We start from the raw sequence: 14,976 nt of genomic DNA, 5'->3' as shown, positions 1-14,976 counted from the left end.
CATTGTGAGACTCAGCTCAAAAATTTTGGCATAACACTGTTACTGTATTGTGTGGGTGTACTGGGGCATCTTCCAATGGTGTATTGAGGAAGGTGGGAAGAAAATGCGGGCAGTGAAATACTTCATTCTGATTTTGGCATGATGCATACTTAAAGCATGTGCACACATGTATGTTATGATATGTGCACATGAGGAAAGGCAAAGTTGAGATCAGTGAGCCTCCACTGAACACATTCCATCCACAGTATAATGCAGGCTCCAAGTGCTGATAAATTTCATTCTTCAGCTCTCTGAAATTCTCTGCTTTCTAACTATTATACTATGGTCTCACAAATGCTAATAACACTTTACTTGTTGTAATATTTTCTGGTTTTTATTCTGATTTTGAATCTATTAGGTGATGGAGCTTACACTGGTTTGTGGAGCTCCTAACTGCATTACTTATGTGCAAAGAAGACAAATATTTAAGTTAAATATAGTTAAAAAGTTAACCCCAAAGTTAAATAAAAAGCAATCTCTGAACTTCTTGAATTTTCCATGAACCCCAATTTCCCTGGATACCAAAGGCAATATTTCTGAGCCAATTAGCACTGTACAGGAAATCAAAGGTAATGAAAGACTGCAAGTCCCGAAGCCTTGCGGCAGTGGCGTGGTGATGCTACATTGGAGCCATGAGTGCTGGAACAGCTAGGATCCTAACCTGGGGCAGCTAGGATCCTAACCTGGAGCAGGATACTTTTTTAAAACCTTTTCTTCTTTAAACTAGGACTCTTAACTACAGCCCAGTTTCTAGACCGTGAGGTTCAGGAGCGCTACAGTTTGACAGTCATGGCTCTTGATGATGGCAGCCCAGCTCTCTCTGCCACACAAGTTCTAACCATCATTGTTCTTGATGTGAATGATGAGGCCCCGGGATTCCTGAAGCAACTTTATGAGACTGCAGTTCCTGAAAACCGAGATCCAGGGGAGTTTGTCATAAGAGTGGAGGCTGTGGACCAAGATGCAGGTAATTTGTGTCCTTCTGCTTGTAATTTACTTGTGGACCATAGTAGACTAATCCAATCTTGATGCCTTGTGTATACAGCTGCTGTGCTATTCCCAAGGTAATGTATGTCTTTTGAGTTTCCAAATGTGAGTTTTGGTTCAAACTCTCAATCTTCATTAGAGCTTGGAGCTATTCTGACTTGCACTTTAGGGTAGCTTCAGCTCTGATGATTATATTAAATGTAAAATGTGTTCTTGTGTGACACAGCGTATTGTAGGTTTCACATGAAGAAAGACAACGTTCTCTGGTTATAAATCAGCGAACAATATTCAACTCAAAGTCAATATCTGAACATTTTGTCCCTCTCAATCAAAGCATTTTGGATAGTTTTAAAGCAGTTAGTCTAGAGTCCTGGTTTTGTAACAGAGCCTGCAAATGTGCGCTTATCTTTTCTGACCAGAGAGGGGCACTGTCATCCAAGATTTTCATGCTGGTTGAGCCGTGAAGGGATAGTGGAAACTGCCCCGGGTTTTAAAGAGGCTTTTTACATGCTAAAGAGTGTTAATGCATTTCAAAAATACACAGAATGGAGAAATAAGATGTGGGGATGGTTCATCTCCTCAGTGAATCACATGTAAGGACTAAACCTGAGAGTCTGCTAAGCAACAAAAAATTCCCTCCAGTTCTTCAACTACCTGCTCTTTTGAACTGTCTAAAATGCATAGCATATGATGTTACAGTTAGTCTGTGTGCTGGAGCACTTATACAAGGTCTATGTGATAAATAATAAAATCTGGAAAGAGTGTTAAATATTACAATACTGCCATCTTTGGCCCAAAGGTAGTCTCAGCTCTGTGAATGACTTAATTTTTACTGTAGGTTCACTTTCTGTACTTTCTTTAGAATTGTGTCAGATTGTGCTATCTTAAAAACAGATAATGGAACTTTTTAGCAAAATAAACTTATGTATTCAGTAAGATTGGTAATTTTAATGTAGAACACATATTGATTACAAAAGGCTGATGTGGGCTCAGTAGAGGTATATATAAAAAAGACATTTCCCCACAAGTCTGTAAAGTATTTAGAAATTAGGAAATGTGTAGGTATCCCTGTCTGTTATGATCTCCAAAACAGCTGAGCTGTACTGCAGTCTGCCTCTGTATCTCACTTTTCCAAATATTTTCTTTCTTTTGTGGATCACAAAAAGGTGATACTTGAAGAAAGATTTGGAAGATAAAGGAGACAACTGAGAATTTGCTTGAATTCTTCTCCCTCCTTTTCCATCCCTTATATTTTTTTCACATCTTGTGGGAAATTCAGCAGAAAGGAACTTTCCAGAGCAGTTAGTGGGAGGGAGTCAGGGAGGCTTGGCAGTGTGGAGAGGAGGGGCATTCCACCCTGGGTGGCACAGTATGTGCCTGCCTGTGCAGACACTTTGGGCTGGAGCACTGTTGTGGCTGATGGTTCCTTCCTGCTAGTTTTTTGAAGTACATTTTCCAGTAACCACAGTCCTTCTGTTGGGTCTTTTTCTTACATTTGCATGATTTGGCCCCATGTCGTGGGTGTGTCATACTATTGTTTCAAATTAATATTGAAGTGATGTTCCTAATGTAAAAAAAAATTGATTTATATAGGAGTCATATAAATATAATGCTACTCACTTTTCTTACGTTTTTGGAACACAGTTTTAGAATAAAATGACTCCTGTCATGGTGTCCTTTTTTTGTTTTTCCATCTTTTTTTTTTTTCATACTCTTTGAATTGCAGTTCACATCCCATTAATATTTGCATAGTCTCAGTGGAGGACTTTATCCCATCACACTTTTTTTGTTCTCTTTGTATGTTCCCTGAGTGACCACTGGGAGGAACCAGTCATTCTCAACTTTTTGTTTTATTTTCCTTTCTTCTTCATTCTCTGTGACTGAAAGGGGAAACTTTTTTTTTGGGAAATCACAAGTAAAGCTTCTGACTTTGGAATGGTTTTCTTTCACATGAATATCCCTTAAAACTTTTGTTCATCTCCCTCCCTCCTGTACATTACAACACCTGCGCTTACTGCATCTCTATGTTGCCTGACTTTGGGAGCCTTTAGGGATCCCTCCATGCCCTCATCCCTACCCAGCTGATATCTGACAGCTCAACATCAGCAAATGCAAGTGTAAAAGATGATAACATTTGAAAATATGCATGTTGGAAAAATACACGTGGCAAAGCAAAGATACCAGCAGCATATTTAAGATAGGTCAGGATTTTTTCTTGAGGTAGGTCTTTGCAGAAGACTGAACTAGCAAACCAAACTAGCATTTGGCAAGGTCTCCTTTTAATCTGATGTGCACCTCTGTGGTTCAATAGTTATTGTCTAGAGCCTTAGGAAAAAAATCTTAAAAGGTTAATAGGAACCATTGACTTTGAGTTATGAGACAGGGCTTACTGCCATCCATTAGACATTATTGTAAAGTCCTGTAAAGATGAAACTTGAATCTGGATTTGGGGCAGGGGGGACATTTTTTATTTCAGTTTGTAATTTTAGCTCCCAAAGTGTGACTAGTGCTACTGAATAATTAACCAGCAGGTTGGATTGAGTGCAAATGTGCTAGCTGCTGTGCTGTGGTGTATGCATGTGTAGAGTCAGCACGCTCCTCTCCTGGTCATGGTGAGCAGCTTTTTCCTGATGCTACTTTACACTCCTAGCAGTTGGATATGGGAGAGGAGTCAGTAAATATTTGGTAAATAAATGTAATTAAGAAGTCACATATCTGTGTTTTTTAAGGGTTAAAAGTTTTAATTTCAGCATTGTGTGAACAGTCAACTTGGATGGCATCCATGTTTTTTCAGCCCTGCTTGTGAATAGTGTCCATTGTGGAATCTGCTGGAGAAGGAACTGGGTTGAAGCAGCTCAATTGCAGGAGGCAAGAAGCTAATATTATCAGACCTGCAGCTTTGTGTCTGTTTTTTCATCTGTAGCATATTGATGATAAAGGATAGATAAAGGCAAGCAGAACTGTGAATAGCTTTTAAAATTTAGTTGAATGTTATCTGACATGGGCAGATCAGATAAATATATGTTAGTAACCTGAGACTTTGAAGACATTCACCTTGACTGTCCTCACTGATGTGATTTTTCTTCCTTCTTCTGTAAAGCTGAAAGGATTTCTGTTAGTCATTTTTCCTCCTGCTGTGTATTGTATACATCTCTCCCTTGACTTAGTTTAGGTGCGAATGCATTCACGGTAGTAATTCTCTTAATCAAATTTCAGTAGCACTGTCAACCACTTAACAAAGCTATTCAAAGGCAAATGAAGTCGAGTATGTTAAAAAACCTGTAGAGTCTGTTTCTTCTCTCACATTGTATTTCTCCATCAACTCCAGTGCAGATTGTCTTGTGCTTGACTGCAGCAGATGAGAACAGGCAGGCAGTGTTTTGAAATTACTAGAAGTGTCATGTAATTTTTCAGGCATACCAACTGTCCCTGCCTTACTCAAGGACTAATTCTGGGTGGGAAAAACACAGAATGGTTGACTGGAATGTAAGAAAATGAAAAAAAAAAAAAGGGTACAATAGTCAAATCCTTCAGGTATAATGTAGGATTAAACTAATTTAAGGCAATAATATAGGTATGATGGAGATGACATTATACTTTCCTTGGGAGGATATTGAAACAAGAAGAATTATGAAAGGAGTTATCTTACAATCATAATAGGTAAGAATGTTGAGTCTCATTTCCTGTTCAACTAAGGTGGGCAACTTTGAAAGAAAGGTTTCTAAAACCTTTAAAAGTTTTAACCTATTCCCTAGAGTAAGATGGGAAGGCTAATATCCCTGCACTATATACAACTGGTAGGTCTGATCAGGAACTGTATAGAATTGTCATTCAGAAGAATCTGGAGGGGAAAGAAAGAGACAAATAAGTACACCTGAATGTGAGGAGAGTTGCCATGTTTTACTAAGACTTCTATTCTGTTTTAAAGGGCTGAATTCCTTGCTTCAGTATGAAATCTTACCAGGAGCTGGTTATGAGAAATTCAAAATGAACTCGGACAGTGGAGAGCTCGTAACAGCTGCATCACTGGACAGGGAAACCCAGGAGGTTTTCAGTATTAAAGGTAGCAGTGTGAATTATCTGTGAATGCCTATAGAGTGAGAAGTGAGAGTGAGTGAGGTGTTACTATCAGCATTTCTTTTTTTCATGTGTTCTGAATTCAATGCATGTGGTAAGATTTTCCAGTACAGAAAAGCATATGCTTTTTGCATAGCACAGATAACTCTCCTACTCTGATATTATTAAAGAACATCTATTGTTGCAACCACAACCACTGAATGAAAATTGCTTTCTTTTTATTGATCTTAGTTTTGGTTCGGGACAGTGGAACTCCGTCGCTGTCAAGCACAGTGACAGTAATCTGCACAGTGCTGGATGAAAATGATCACTCTCCCACATTTCTTCTTCCTCCTTCTGAGATATTTATTCCAGAGAACCAACAGCTTTCTGTTGTTTACATTATCCAGGCTGTAGATATGGATGCTGGCAATAATGGAGCTCTAAGATACAAAATAACTGGTAAGTTATATTCCATCATTTTGTTAGTATGAATCAGGGAAATATTTAAAGAGCAGCATCCAAGTTTTAGGCTAGTCTTGACTTTACCAGGCCTTCTGAGCTCCCATGCTTCTTTTTAGTGGAAAAGAAAAGAGATCTTTCACCCTTTTGTCAGCACTAATAAGCACTTCCCAGGCATAATTTCATTCTGCTTTCTGGATTTGAAATAGTGCAGAACAGTGAAACAAAAAAAATACCAAATGCTAGAACAAGGCATTAATCATGAAGGCATAGTTTTTGTCCTTTTCATTATCGTTGTAGAAGTCTGAATGTAAATATTCCCTTGAAAATATACCCAAGAATTAATTGAAATTTATTTATTTAATGCTATTTATTAAATTTCATTTTGTGAGTGCTTCTTTCACCCAGCAATTAATAATGTCATACTTGGCTTCCATCTTGCCAAACTCTCCCTGTGTCCACTATGCCAATGTAAGCTCCACAGCTGTTCAAAGCCTCCTGTAGTATCTTTGGACAAGTACAACTTTGCTGTGCTTACTTTGGTTTGTGGCTCTCAGCAATAGCTCAAATGTAGGCAGAGAGCTACTGTGGTAAAAACCAACACATTTTTCTTTGAAGAAACAGTTATGAATTCCTTTTTTTCCTTGGTTTTAATGTTGTGATCTCTATGACATTTAATTTAGTTACCTTTGGTCTTTCTGCATGTTATAAAGTATGTAAGCCATTCACTGTTACTCAAAATGCCGACTTTTCAATTGACTGCTTCATATTTATTCTCAGTGCTCCCAAATCATGACCTTGCCCAACTCTTAAATTCCAAGAGATAGGTTTGTAGAAGAGAACTAGGAGCAAGCAATTACAATTGTCAGCAATGCTTTTTAGATTTGTGGAATTTGTAACTAAGGTTGGGAAGAGGTCACTTCATGGAGCAGCCTAGATGCATGAGCTTTTATAAGGTGGGCTATTTTGGGAAAAAAAGATATGCATCTGGCCAAAAGGCCAGTCTAAATTGTTATGACATTCTGCATTTGCTATCATTGCCACTCACTGATTTAAATGAAATACAGGTTTTAATTTGTATGAGAAATATAATATGTGAAAGGCACATGAGCACACCAGCTGTATGAGTGATTGGACCTTATTACTGCAATTAGTATAGAGCATTCACAAGGGGTTCTTTTTTAAAAATAGTTGTTTGTGATCATTTCATTTTTTATGTGTTTGAAAGGTGGAAATGTTGGAGAATACTTCACACTAAATAACACGTCAGGGAAGCTGCTGGTCACTCGTAGCTTAGACAGAGAAGACATCAGCAATTTCACTCTTGTAATTGAGTGCCATGACCTAGGCAGTCCCTTGAGAAGCTCCACTGCACAGCTCTATCTAACAGTCTTGGATGAAAATGATCACAGCCCGTTGTTTGCGAAGACCCAGTATCAAATCTCAGTGACAGAAGACCTGGAGGAAGGCTCAGCCATCCTGGACCTCTCTGCTTCTGATGAAGACGCTGGCCTGAATGGTGAAGTTATGTACTCCCTTATTGATGACACCTATGGAGCATTTGCCATCAATAGTGTCACAGGATCCATTGTTACTACAAAGGCACTGGACAGGGAGACCAAGTCCCAGTACACTTTTAGGGCTGTGGCAAGTGACTGTAGCACCCATTTTCCAAGGAGCACCACTGTCAGTGTTGTGGTGCATGTTAATGATGTCAATGACAACGATCCTGGTTTTTTGCAGAATCCTATCAGGGTCTTTGTGCCTGCTGAAACTGCTGTGAATGAGACAGTAGCCACTGTGAGAGCAGAGGACGTGGATCTGGGATCAAATGGAGCTGTTGTTTTTAATTTGATGATGGCAGAAACTGTATTTCAGGTCGATGTGAAGACAGGTGACATCATTCTTCGGGAGCCCTTGGCTTCCAAGGACTTCAGTACCCAGCTGCTAGTGACAGCTTCAGATCAAGGCATCACACCTCGAACAGCCACAGCTGTGGTCATTATCTTTACAGAAGAGCAAGAGGAAGTGATCTCATTCAGCCACAGCCTGTACGAAGCAAGTGTGCCTGAGAACAGTGCAGCAGGTGGGCATGAAATCCCTCTTCTTGTAGTCGCCAATCTCCCCTCTTTTTGGAATTGAAATTGTAATGAATAGTATAGGGAAACCTTTTTTTATGTGCAGCAGCAGGGAAAAGTTAATGAGGATGTAGCCAATACCTGTTTGCCCCTTTCAAATGCAACAGCATGAAAAAGATGCAATGGAAGAGGCATTGTCTAACCATCAGTGGGTTCATTCATATAGCAAAATTGCTTTAATGATGGGTGGACGGCATTTACTTGTTGTTTTGCTGGGCAGTGCACACAAGCTCAGATGAGTTGAGTGTTGGAAACTAGTTGCACCCTGACATTTCTTGTTTTCACAAAACCCTTCACAAACTGTAGTAGCTTTCATAAATACCTTACTGAAGTTTTAGACTTTGCAGAAGAAGGAGAAAGGGGAGTAGGATGGGGTAGAGAAGGTCGGAGGCTATTGGTACATGGTCACTTGGTGCATGCTTCTACCGTGTCTCTCTAGGTAGAGACTGCACAATGGAATGCCACCTACAGACCAACCAGCTTCAGTCCCAAGGTACTTAGAGATTTATTTGGATTTGTTCTGGATATTGATGAGAATTACTGCACTACTTTTTATCATTCAAAGAACATTAATAATTATCCCTCCAACCAATTAGATGTGGTATCTTCTCCTGCAACAGGGATTGGTTCTGTCCTGATGAGGGGCAGAAAGGAAAGGCTTTTGTGTATTTCTGTCCACAAATCTCACTATTTAATTGGCCAGATGTATTTAAAGATCTGACTTGCACTATATTCTCAATTAAAACAGTCCATGAGATTCACCTTGAACAAGTAATTTCTCTTTTATAATTCAAACTTCCCTCAGTAAAACAAAAGCAGTATTCCCTTATATCCTAAGGGTTTTGTGAGACTAGTGGATTACTAGATCTTAAGTAACAGCCTGTATATTGGATTATGAATCAGTAAATAAAAATGTGTTAGTAATTTTGGAAAACTAATCAATATTCTTGGATGATTGCAAACAGAAGAGAGACTGAAGGGTGAAGATGGCCGTTGCAGTAATTACTGCTGTGGTTATTCAGCCATTCCTTCCTCCGTGCTTGTTTGGGACTACAAGCCAAATTTTTTAATTGTTACATTTAACGAAAGAAAATAAAGATCAGAGCTTTATGGCAATAGATAAACTGCTCTGATCCTAGATTTTTTAAGTGTAGATGTGTTCCTGGATCAGGCTAAAAAGCCAGCCTGAAATTACAGAAATGCCCCAAGGAACTGTGGTGTCAGAATGCCATTGTGTTCTCCCATTCAATCTATAGAAATATAATTAAGATTCAATTTAAGTTGTTTTGATTAAAGGAAATTTAGCAAAGCTTCAGGGTAAACAGGTGGCTTTGATCACAAAATGTTAGTTTGTGTTTAATAATACTTCTATTTGCTAAGAAGATCAAATTCTTCTAAGAATATAAGAGATTTTACCAAATACTAGTATACTGCTTGTCTCTGTTTATACTATTTTCCTTTTTTCATAAGCATAAATAAATATCAAATATTTTACATTTCAGTGGGGAAGAAAAGCATGATTGTAATTAAAACTCTCATAGAAGTTAGCTTATAGGATAGATGTGATCCTGGGACCCCTACAAATGTGAATGGTACCAGTGTATTCAGTCCAGGGAAGATTTACATTACATACTGATTATTTGTAGAACTGGTATTAATAAATGTGGCTTCTCTTCATAATTTTATTTCTGCCTTAACTGATGGAGGGGAAAAACGCTACGTTTATTTTAAAAAGAATAAAAAATGTGAATAATATAAACAACAAAAAACCAAAGCCAAGGGTCCTTAGTTTTAATTTAGTCTAAACCCATCAAATGTGCAAGTGCCTCAGGAACTGGTCCTTGTGGTCACATTTTCTTTAAGTGTTTAACTTCCAAGTTTAATGACCTTTAGAAAACCCCACTTTTCTAATTTTTTTTGTTTAATATTGAATATTTAATGTCTTTAAATACTATAAACTGTTCTACAGCAGGCACTTAGAAGCTAATCAATAAATAATCAAGTGACTGTGCTCTTCAGAGGGTAAAAAACCTTTATTATTTACCCAACTTTTAGTTGAATGGTTGTTTGCATAACACTTGGAGACAGATTCACCAGTAAAACTTCTTGACTCCTCTATTTTCTTTTTCTATTAGATATCAAATATGTATCCCCTCATTCTTTAAGTAAAAGAATCACAGAATGGGTGAGGTTGGGTTAGGGTTAGGGACCAAAAGGGTCATCTGGTGCCACCTCCCTGCTCAAGCACGGTTATCACAGAGCACATGGCACAGGATTGTGTCAAGACGGTTCTTGAATCATTATCTCTGTGCTCAGCTTTTCATTTCATGGCAATTTAGAGGTCTGAAGAAATAATGGCAAGGATGAACATAGGTTAGATGGCAGAGGACTATGATAAGAGATAAGATAAGAGACTACTATAATGAGGACTGAAGAAAGAAGAAAGTGCTACAGTGATACAGCAGCTCTGTGTGGTGCTGGTGTTAGGACATATATATTAAAAAAGCCCCATATATATAAAACATATATGCCCTAACAAAGAATTCAGCAAGTGTTTTGGAGCTGATTTGACCAGGTAGGCAAATGCTGTTCACTCTGCCGTGTTTTGGGTTTGAGTCTGCAGGCTTAATGGTGGGATCTAGGCTGTATAAAACAGTTTGAGATACTTCCATATCCAGTCAGACTGTATGTGAACAAAAACATTAAAAAACCCTGAAAAAACCCTGGATTTACATATTTTACATCACTCTTCATGTCTTTCAATATTTTTTACTAATTCAGAGGTCAATTGCCTAGCATTTCAAGCCAATCTGACTGCTTTTGCTTTAAACCTGATCTCCCTGCTGCCTTGCTCTATCTTCAGTGTTGAATGTGTTTTGCAGACAGAAAGCTCCCTTTCACTGATTTTTCTCTGTTAAGAGTTACATGATGTGACCTCTGCTTGAGGCAATGTCTGAATTGGGTGTGATTGGAATGGCAAGTTCCAGCAGATGGACGTTTTCTATTGCTCTTTATCTGTATAGGGCCTGTTTATGTCACAGCTGACCTCCCACTTTGGTCATTTTTTTTAACAATGAACTGTAAAAATTCACTGTTGGGAGGAATTGTTTTCTGTGAAGGGTATCAGAACAAGAGATTTGTACTCTGCTAAAAAGAAGTTGTAAACAATTCTATCTGCATGAAAAATGTGGAGCTTAAAGATTAGGATAGGAGGACTCAGACAAAGAGTTTATTAACCTAACCTCTGAAAAACAAGGATACAAGTAGAAATGCTGCTGCTTCCTTTATTTCTGGTAGTATTTCTTCTTAAACACACAAGCAAACAAAAAGATGCAGAGTGTGTTAAAAGATAAAGAGGGATATTCTTCAGACCTTGGGGTTTTTTATCTCTAACTCTGCTGTGAGGATGGTGTGAATGATTGTCCTTGCAGCTTTCTGTAGTAAACCAGAGTTGCTTGGCAATGAAAATTCAACCTACAGGCCCTTATTTTAGTTCCTAAAAAACTCTAGGTCAGCATTCATATATCTCTCTTTACATATTGAACAGATAGATGTTGATTCCAGAGCTTTTCTAGTAAATACCTTACAAGTATATTGACAAGTTCAGAAAATCATATGTCAAAATTGGCATACTTTTTCTTTTGGCAGACAGATTTTGCGAGCATATAGTAAACCCTTAATAGAAAAATTCTGGTTTCTAAAACATAATATGTAACTGCTGAAATAAAAAAGGTATCAGATTGTTGTAAGAGCAAGGTGTCCTCTCATTTTTTATACTAAAGTCTTTTCCTGTGGCATCCAGGACACTGACTATGACCTTTGTGATATAATAAAATAACTAGTTGCCGGTAATGCTGTTTGAAAGAGCTCATGTTGCCTCATTCCATCATAGCTGCATGGAAACAATTACAATTTAATTAAATAATTAAAAACATTAAAATCAATGGCCATATATGCTAGACAATTTTTTAAATCACTTGCAAATAATAATTATTTGGAGGTTGTGATAATGCCTTTTGAATTTACTATATTTTTGTTAAAAGTGATGGTTCTGAGCAGGATAATTTACTGAGTTCCACATTTTCCCTTTTTTTTATTCTAAACAGGATTTTAATTCATGTCTCCTGCATTCTATGTTAAATTATTGGTCTTTTCATGGAATTTGGATTATCTGTGAATTGACACATAGCTACGCGCATAGTTTCATCTTTTCTTTCTCTTTATCAAAAGGTGGCTAATTAAAATTCTGAAGGATATTTAATTTAAGGTACTGTTCAAAAAACCAAATTGAATCCTGATAAATGGAGAAAAAAATTTAACTCTTTCTTGTCATTTGTGGGTGACATGATGCACCAAAAACCAAAAAAAAGTAGATATGACTTCAGGTAAGAGAGAAGTCCAATGATTCCTGTGAGTTTGCAATTAGGAAAAGTTAAATCTCATAATTTTATTTAGGCAGGTAAAGTTGTTATCAGATATGTAATTTACTGAGGAAGGAGGTATAGACAGTGCTTTGTCTATGAATTTGTAATATAGGAAAAATAATTATTCTTATTGTCTACTAAACTAATGAATGAACACCTAACCTAGTACAAAGTTGTGTTTCTGCTATTTATATCAATGCTATAAAATTAGAACAAAACCTTCTAGGTTAACACGATGAAAATGTCTTATTGCTTTTGTAGGTACATCACTTCTAAGAGTAGAAGCCTATGAACACAAATTTACAGGAGAAGACATAAAATATAGCATCTTCAATGACCAGGAAATATTCTCCATACACCCTGTAACAGGTACATTTTATTATTTTTTTCAAGTGTCTGTGTGTATTTTGGAGCATTAGCAAGTTCCTACCACAAGAACAAGGGCTAGATATCTTAAGAGTACTCCGTAGTAGTAATTCTGTAACAATGAGCAGGTCATTAGTAAATCCAGGCACTGTCATAAACTTGAGGTAAAAAGAAATTGAGCACCACTATACCTGTTTAAAACACTCAGTTCTGATTTACTGTTGATCACCAGGTGTTGGGAGTTGATAAACTACTGCTTTGTGATTCAAGCTGAGATTCCAACTTGTTTCTCATCACACAGTTTCTCAAAAACTCAATAAAGAAAATCCTTCAAAACACTTCTAAAGTAGAAGCAGACTCTTGTTGATTTTAATGCTCTTTGTTTCAGGCAAACATCAACACGTTTTAAAGTCAAGCCTGTTTGTTTTTTTTGTGATTGTACTTGTGTTCTGCAGCAGTTCCACTTTCACCTGCTCTTTTGTCAGGAATTCCAGGTACAGGAGGGTGAGGTTTCCCCATGTACATTTACATTTTCTCCTCTAAGGCTCCTAAGAGAGCACAGCTACCCTGGTTACCTCTCAGCTCCCAAACATCTGCAATATGTTTGCCTTCTCAATAGCTGCAGTCTCTCTTTTTGGGATGGCATATAGACAGTGTAAGCAGTTTTCCTCAGAAACGGTGTAAATACTTGTACTCTTAATCAATAGCTTTATCCCTGAGTTTTTGAAGATTCTATTTCTGATTAACATGATGTCTCCAGGCAACAAATGGCATACCACTAGAATAATTTTTTTAGATGAGGGGTGCCTGAAGTGCATACTTTTGATTTTCAAGTCCTTCTTATTTCACTGAAATAAAACTAGAGAGATTGGCCTTAAAGAACATCTTAGACCCAGACAGGTTTTTTACTGAGGAAGTGAATCTTTTCCAATATCACCTCAAAAAAAAAAAGAAATTGTATTTTCAAATGGTATTTTCTCTTTTTTTATCAAGCTAGGCTGAAAAATGGTTATGTGATGCTTTGAAGGGTCTCATAAGCACTGTCTTCACCAACAGGAGTGGAATTTCTATAGCAGTGAATGTCAGAAGCCTTCTTTTGAGACATCTGATCCATTGTGGTTTCTTCTGTTTCCTTTCCTCTGAAGCCTCTCTTGTGTTTCTTAGAAAAAATTAATTGAAGTTCAACCTTTAAGGACTTTTGAAGAGCAGTGCTTACATTAGCATAATTTCAACGCCAGTAATTCTCTACCCCTTGCTTCTACAGCAGAAGTATTTTGAGCCGTACCAAAATTTTGCCCTGTCTGTAATTCATCTTCTGAACAGCCAAAGGTCTGCTCTACTTGCCTTTTCTAGCACTGATGTTAATTAACCACACTTTGGAGAAGACTCTATACCATTTTCAAATTTTTTATTATGATGTAGAATTGTAGAAAGAGTGGAGATGACTCAAAGACATGAACTAGTCTGTCCCTCCAATGCAGGAGGGGAATCAATTGTGCCAAAATATGACAGAAATTTGTACTGTCCTTAAAAACCATCAGGGACAGTGATTCTGCAAACCCTTTCAAAAGTCTGCAAAAGTCTTGGCAATTGGAAAGTTTTTATTCATATTTATCTGAATGTTTGCTGAAATGTTTTAAACTTATTACTTCTTAATCAATAAGGGTAGACATAAGACAAAGGCAACCCCCTCTTATTTGCATATTTGAAGATTGTTACCCTGTTTTTTCTTCAAGTGCACTTCTGAAGATGAGCAACTCTGGTTCTTTCACATGTTTCTCCTAGGTGGTGTACCTCAAACGTGATTATTTGTTTCAGTCTTCACTAGAGCCTTTCAGTTTGCTCTCTGTCATCTGGAAATGTATTTCTTCTATCACTGTCTGTTTTCTTATTTCTGTAAACAGAATGTGATATTTTAAAGTGTTGTGCTGAAAATAAAACACCTTCAAAATCTTTTTGTTCAAGATGCAGGTCCATAAACAATAGTTAATGTTTGCTTATCCTAGAAAATAAAAAATAAAAAGCACTAGTTTGGGGAGCCACAGTTGATACATTCTTATGATAGCCCAAGTTTGGGATAACAAGATTCATGACATCATTACTGAAAAGTCCATGCAAAACTGCATTTGAATTCTAATTAAAATTAATATACAAATCAAGTATGTTTTATGCTTAGATGTAATGGAGAATTATGAGTATGTTCCTAAAACATTGAAACAATGTCTATAGATTTCCAAGGATATTTCATGTTTAATGTGGAGGTGGCCAGTTGTGCTTGTCATCTCAATAAGTCTCATTCTTTGTTTATTTTTGATGGAGTAACAGCTCAGGGGAAGGAGGCTCACTGCCTCAGAAGGAGTGAGTGTTTTGCCTGTGTGTCAGTCAGATATAGAAATTGCTACAGCTGTTGCCTGATGTGGATTTTGGTGGAGGAGAAGATGTAGCCACTGTCAGATGAAGGACAGGAGTCTCTCCTGACACATGGCTGTCTCACTGTCGTGTGC

The 14,976-nt window shown here is 37.5% G+C and overlaps 1 protein-coding gene across 1 annotated transcript in view; it reads left to right on the top strand.

Moving 5' to 3' along the window:
• The window catches only part of DCHS2 (dachsous cadherin-related 2), a 104,788-nt gene that overhangs the window by 75,142 nt on the left and 14,670 nt on the right, over nucleotides 1–14,976 (top strand). Inside the window, exons 10-14 of the mRNA XM_071432719.1 lie at nucleotides 767–1,006; nucleotides 4,955–5,089; nucleotides 5,335–5,544; nucleotides 6,773–7,630; nucleotides 12,368–12,475. Coding sequence (XP_071288820.1) covers nucleotides 767–1,006; nucleotides 4,955–5,089; nucleotides 5,335–5,544; nucleotides 6,773–7,630; nucleotides 12,368–12,475 — 1,551 coding nt within the window. The remainder of the gene's footprint in view (nucleotides 1–766; nucleotides 1,007–4,954; nucleotides 5,090–5,334; nucleotides 5,545–6,772; nucleotides 7,631–12,367; nucleotides 12,476–14,976) is intronic.

Source organism: Agelaius tricolor, unplaced genomic scaffold (assembly GCF_023055355.1).
Source record: "Agelaius tricolor isolate 1412-34295 unplaced genomic scaffold, bAgeTri1.0.p SCAF_8, whole genome shotgun sequence".
In the NCBI taxonomy this organism is placed as follows: domain Eukaryota; kingdom Metazoa; phylum Chordata; class Aves; order Passeriformes; family Icteridae; genus Agelaius; species Agelaius tricolor.
The sequence above is the reverse complement of the archived record's forward strand: the minus strand, read 5'-3'. Positions and strand labels throughout refer to the sequence as shown.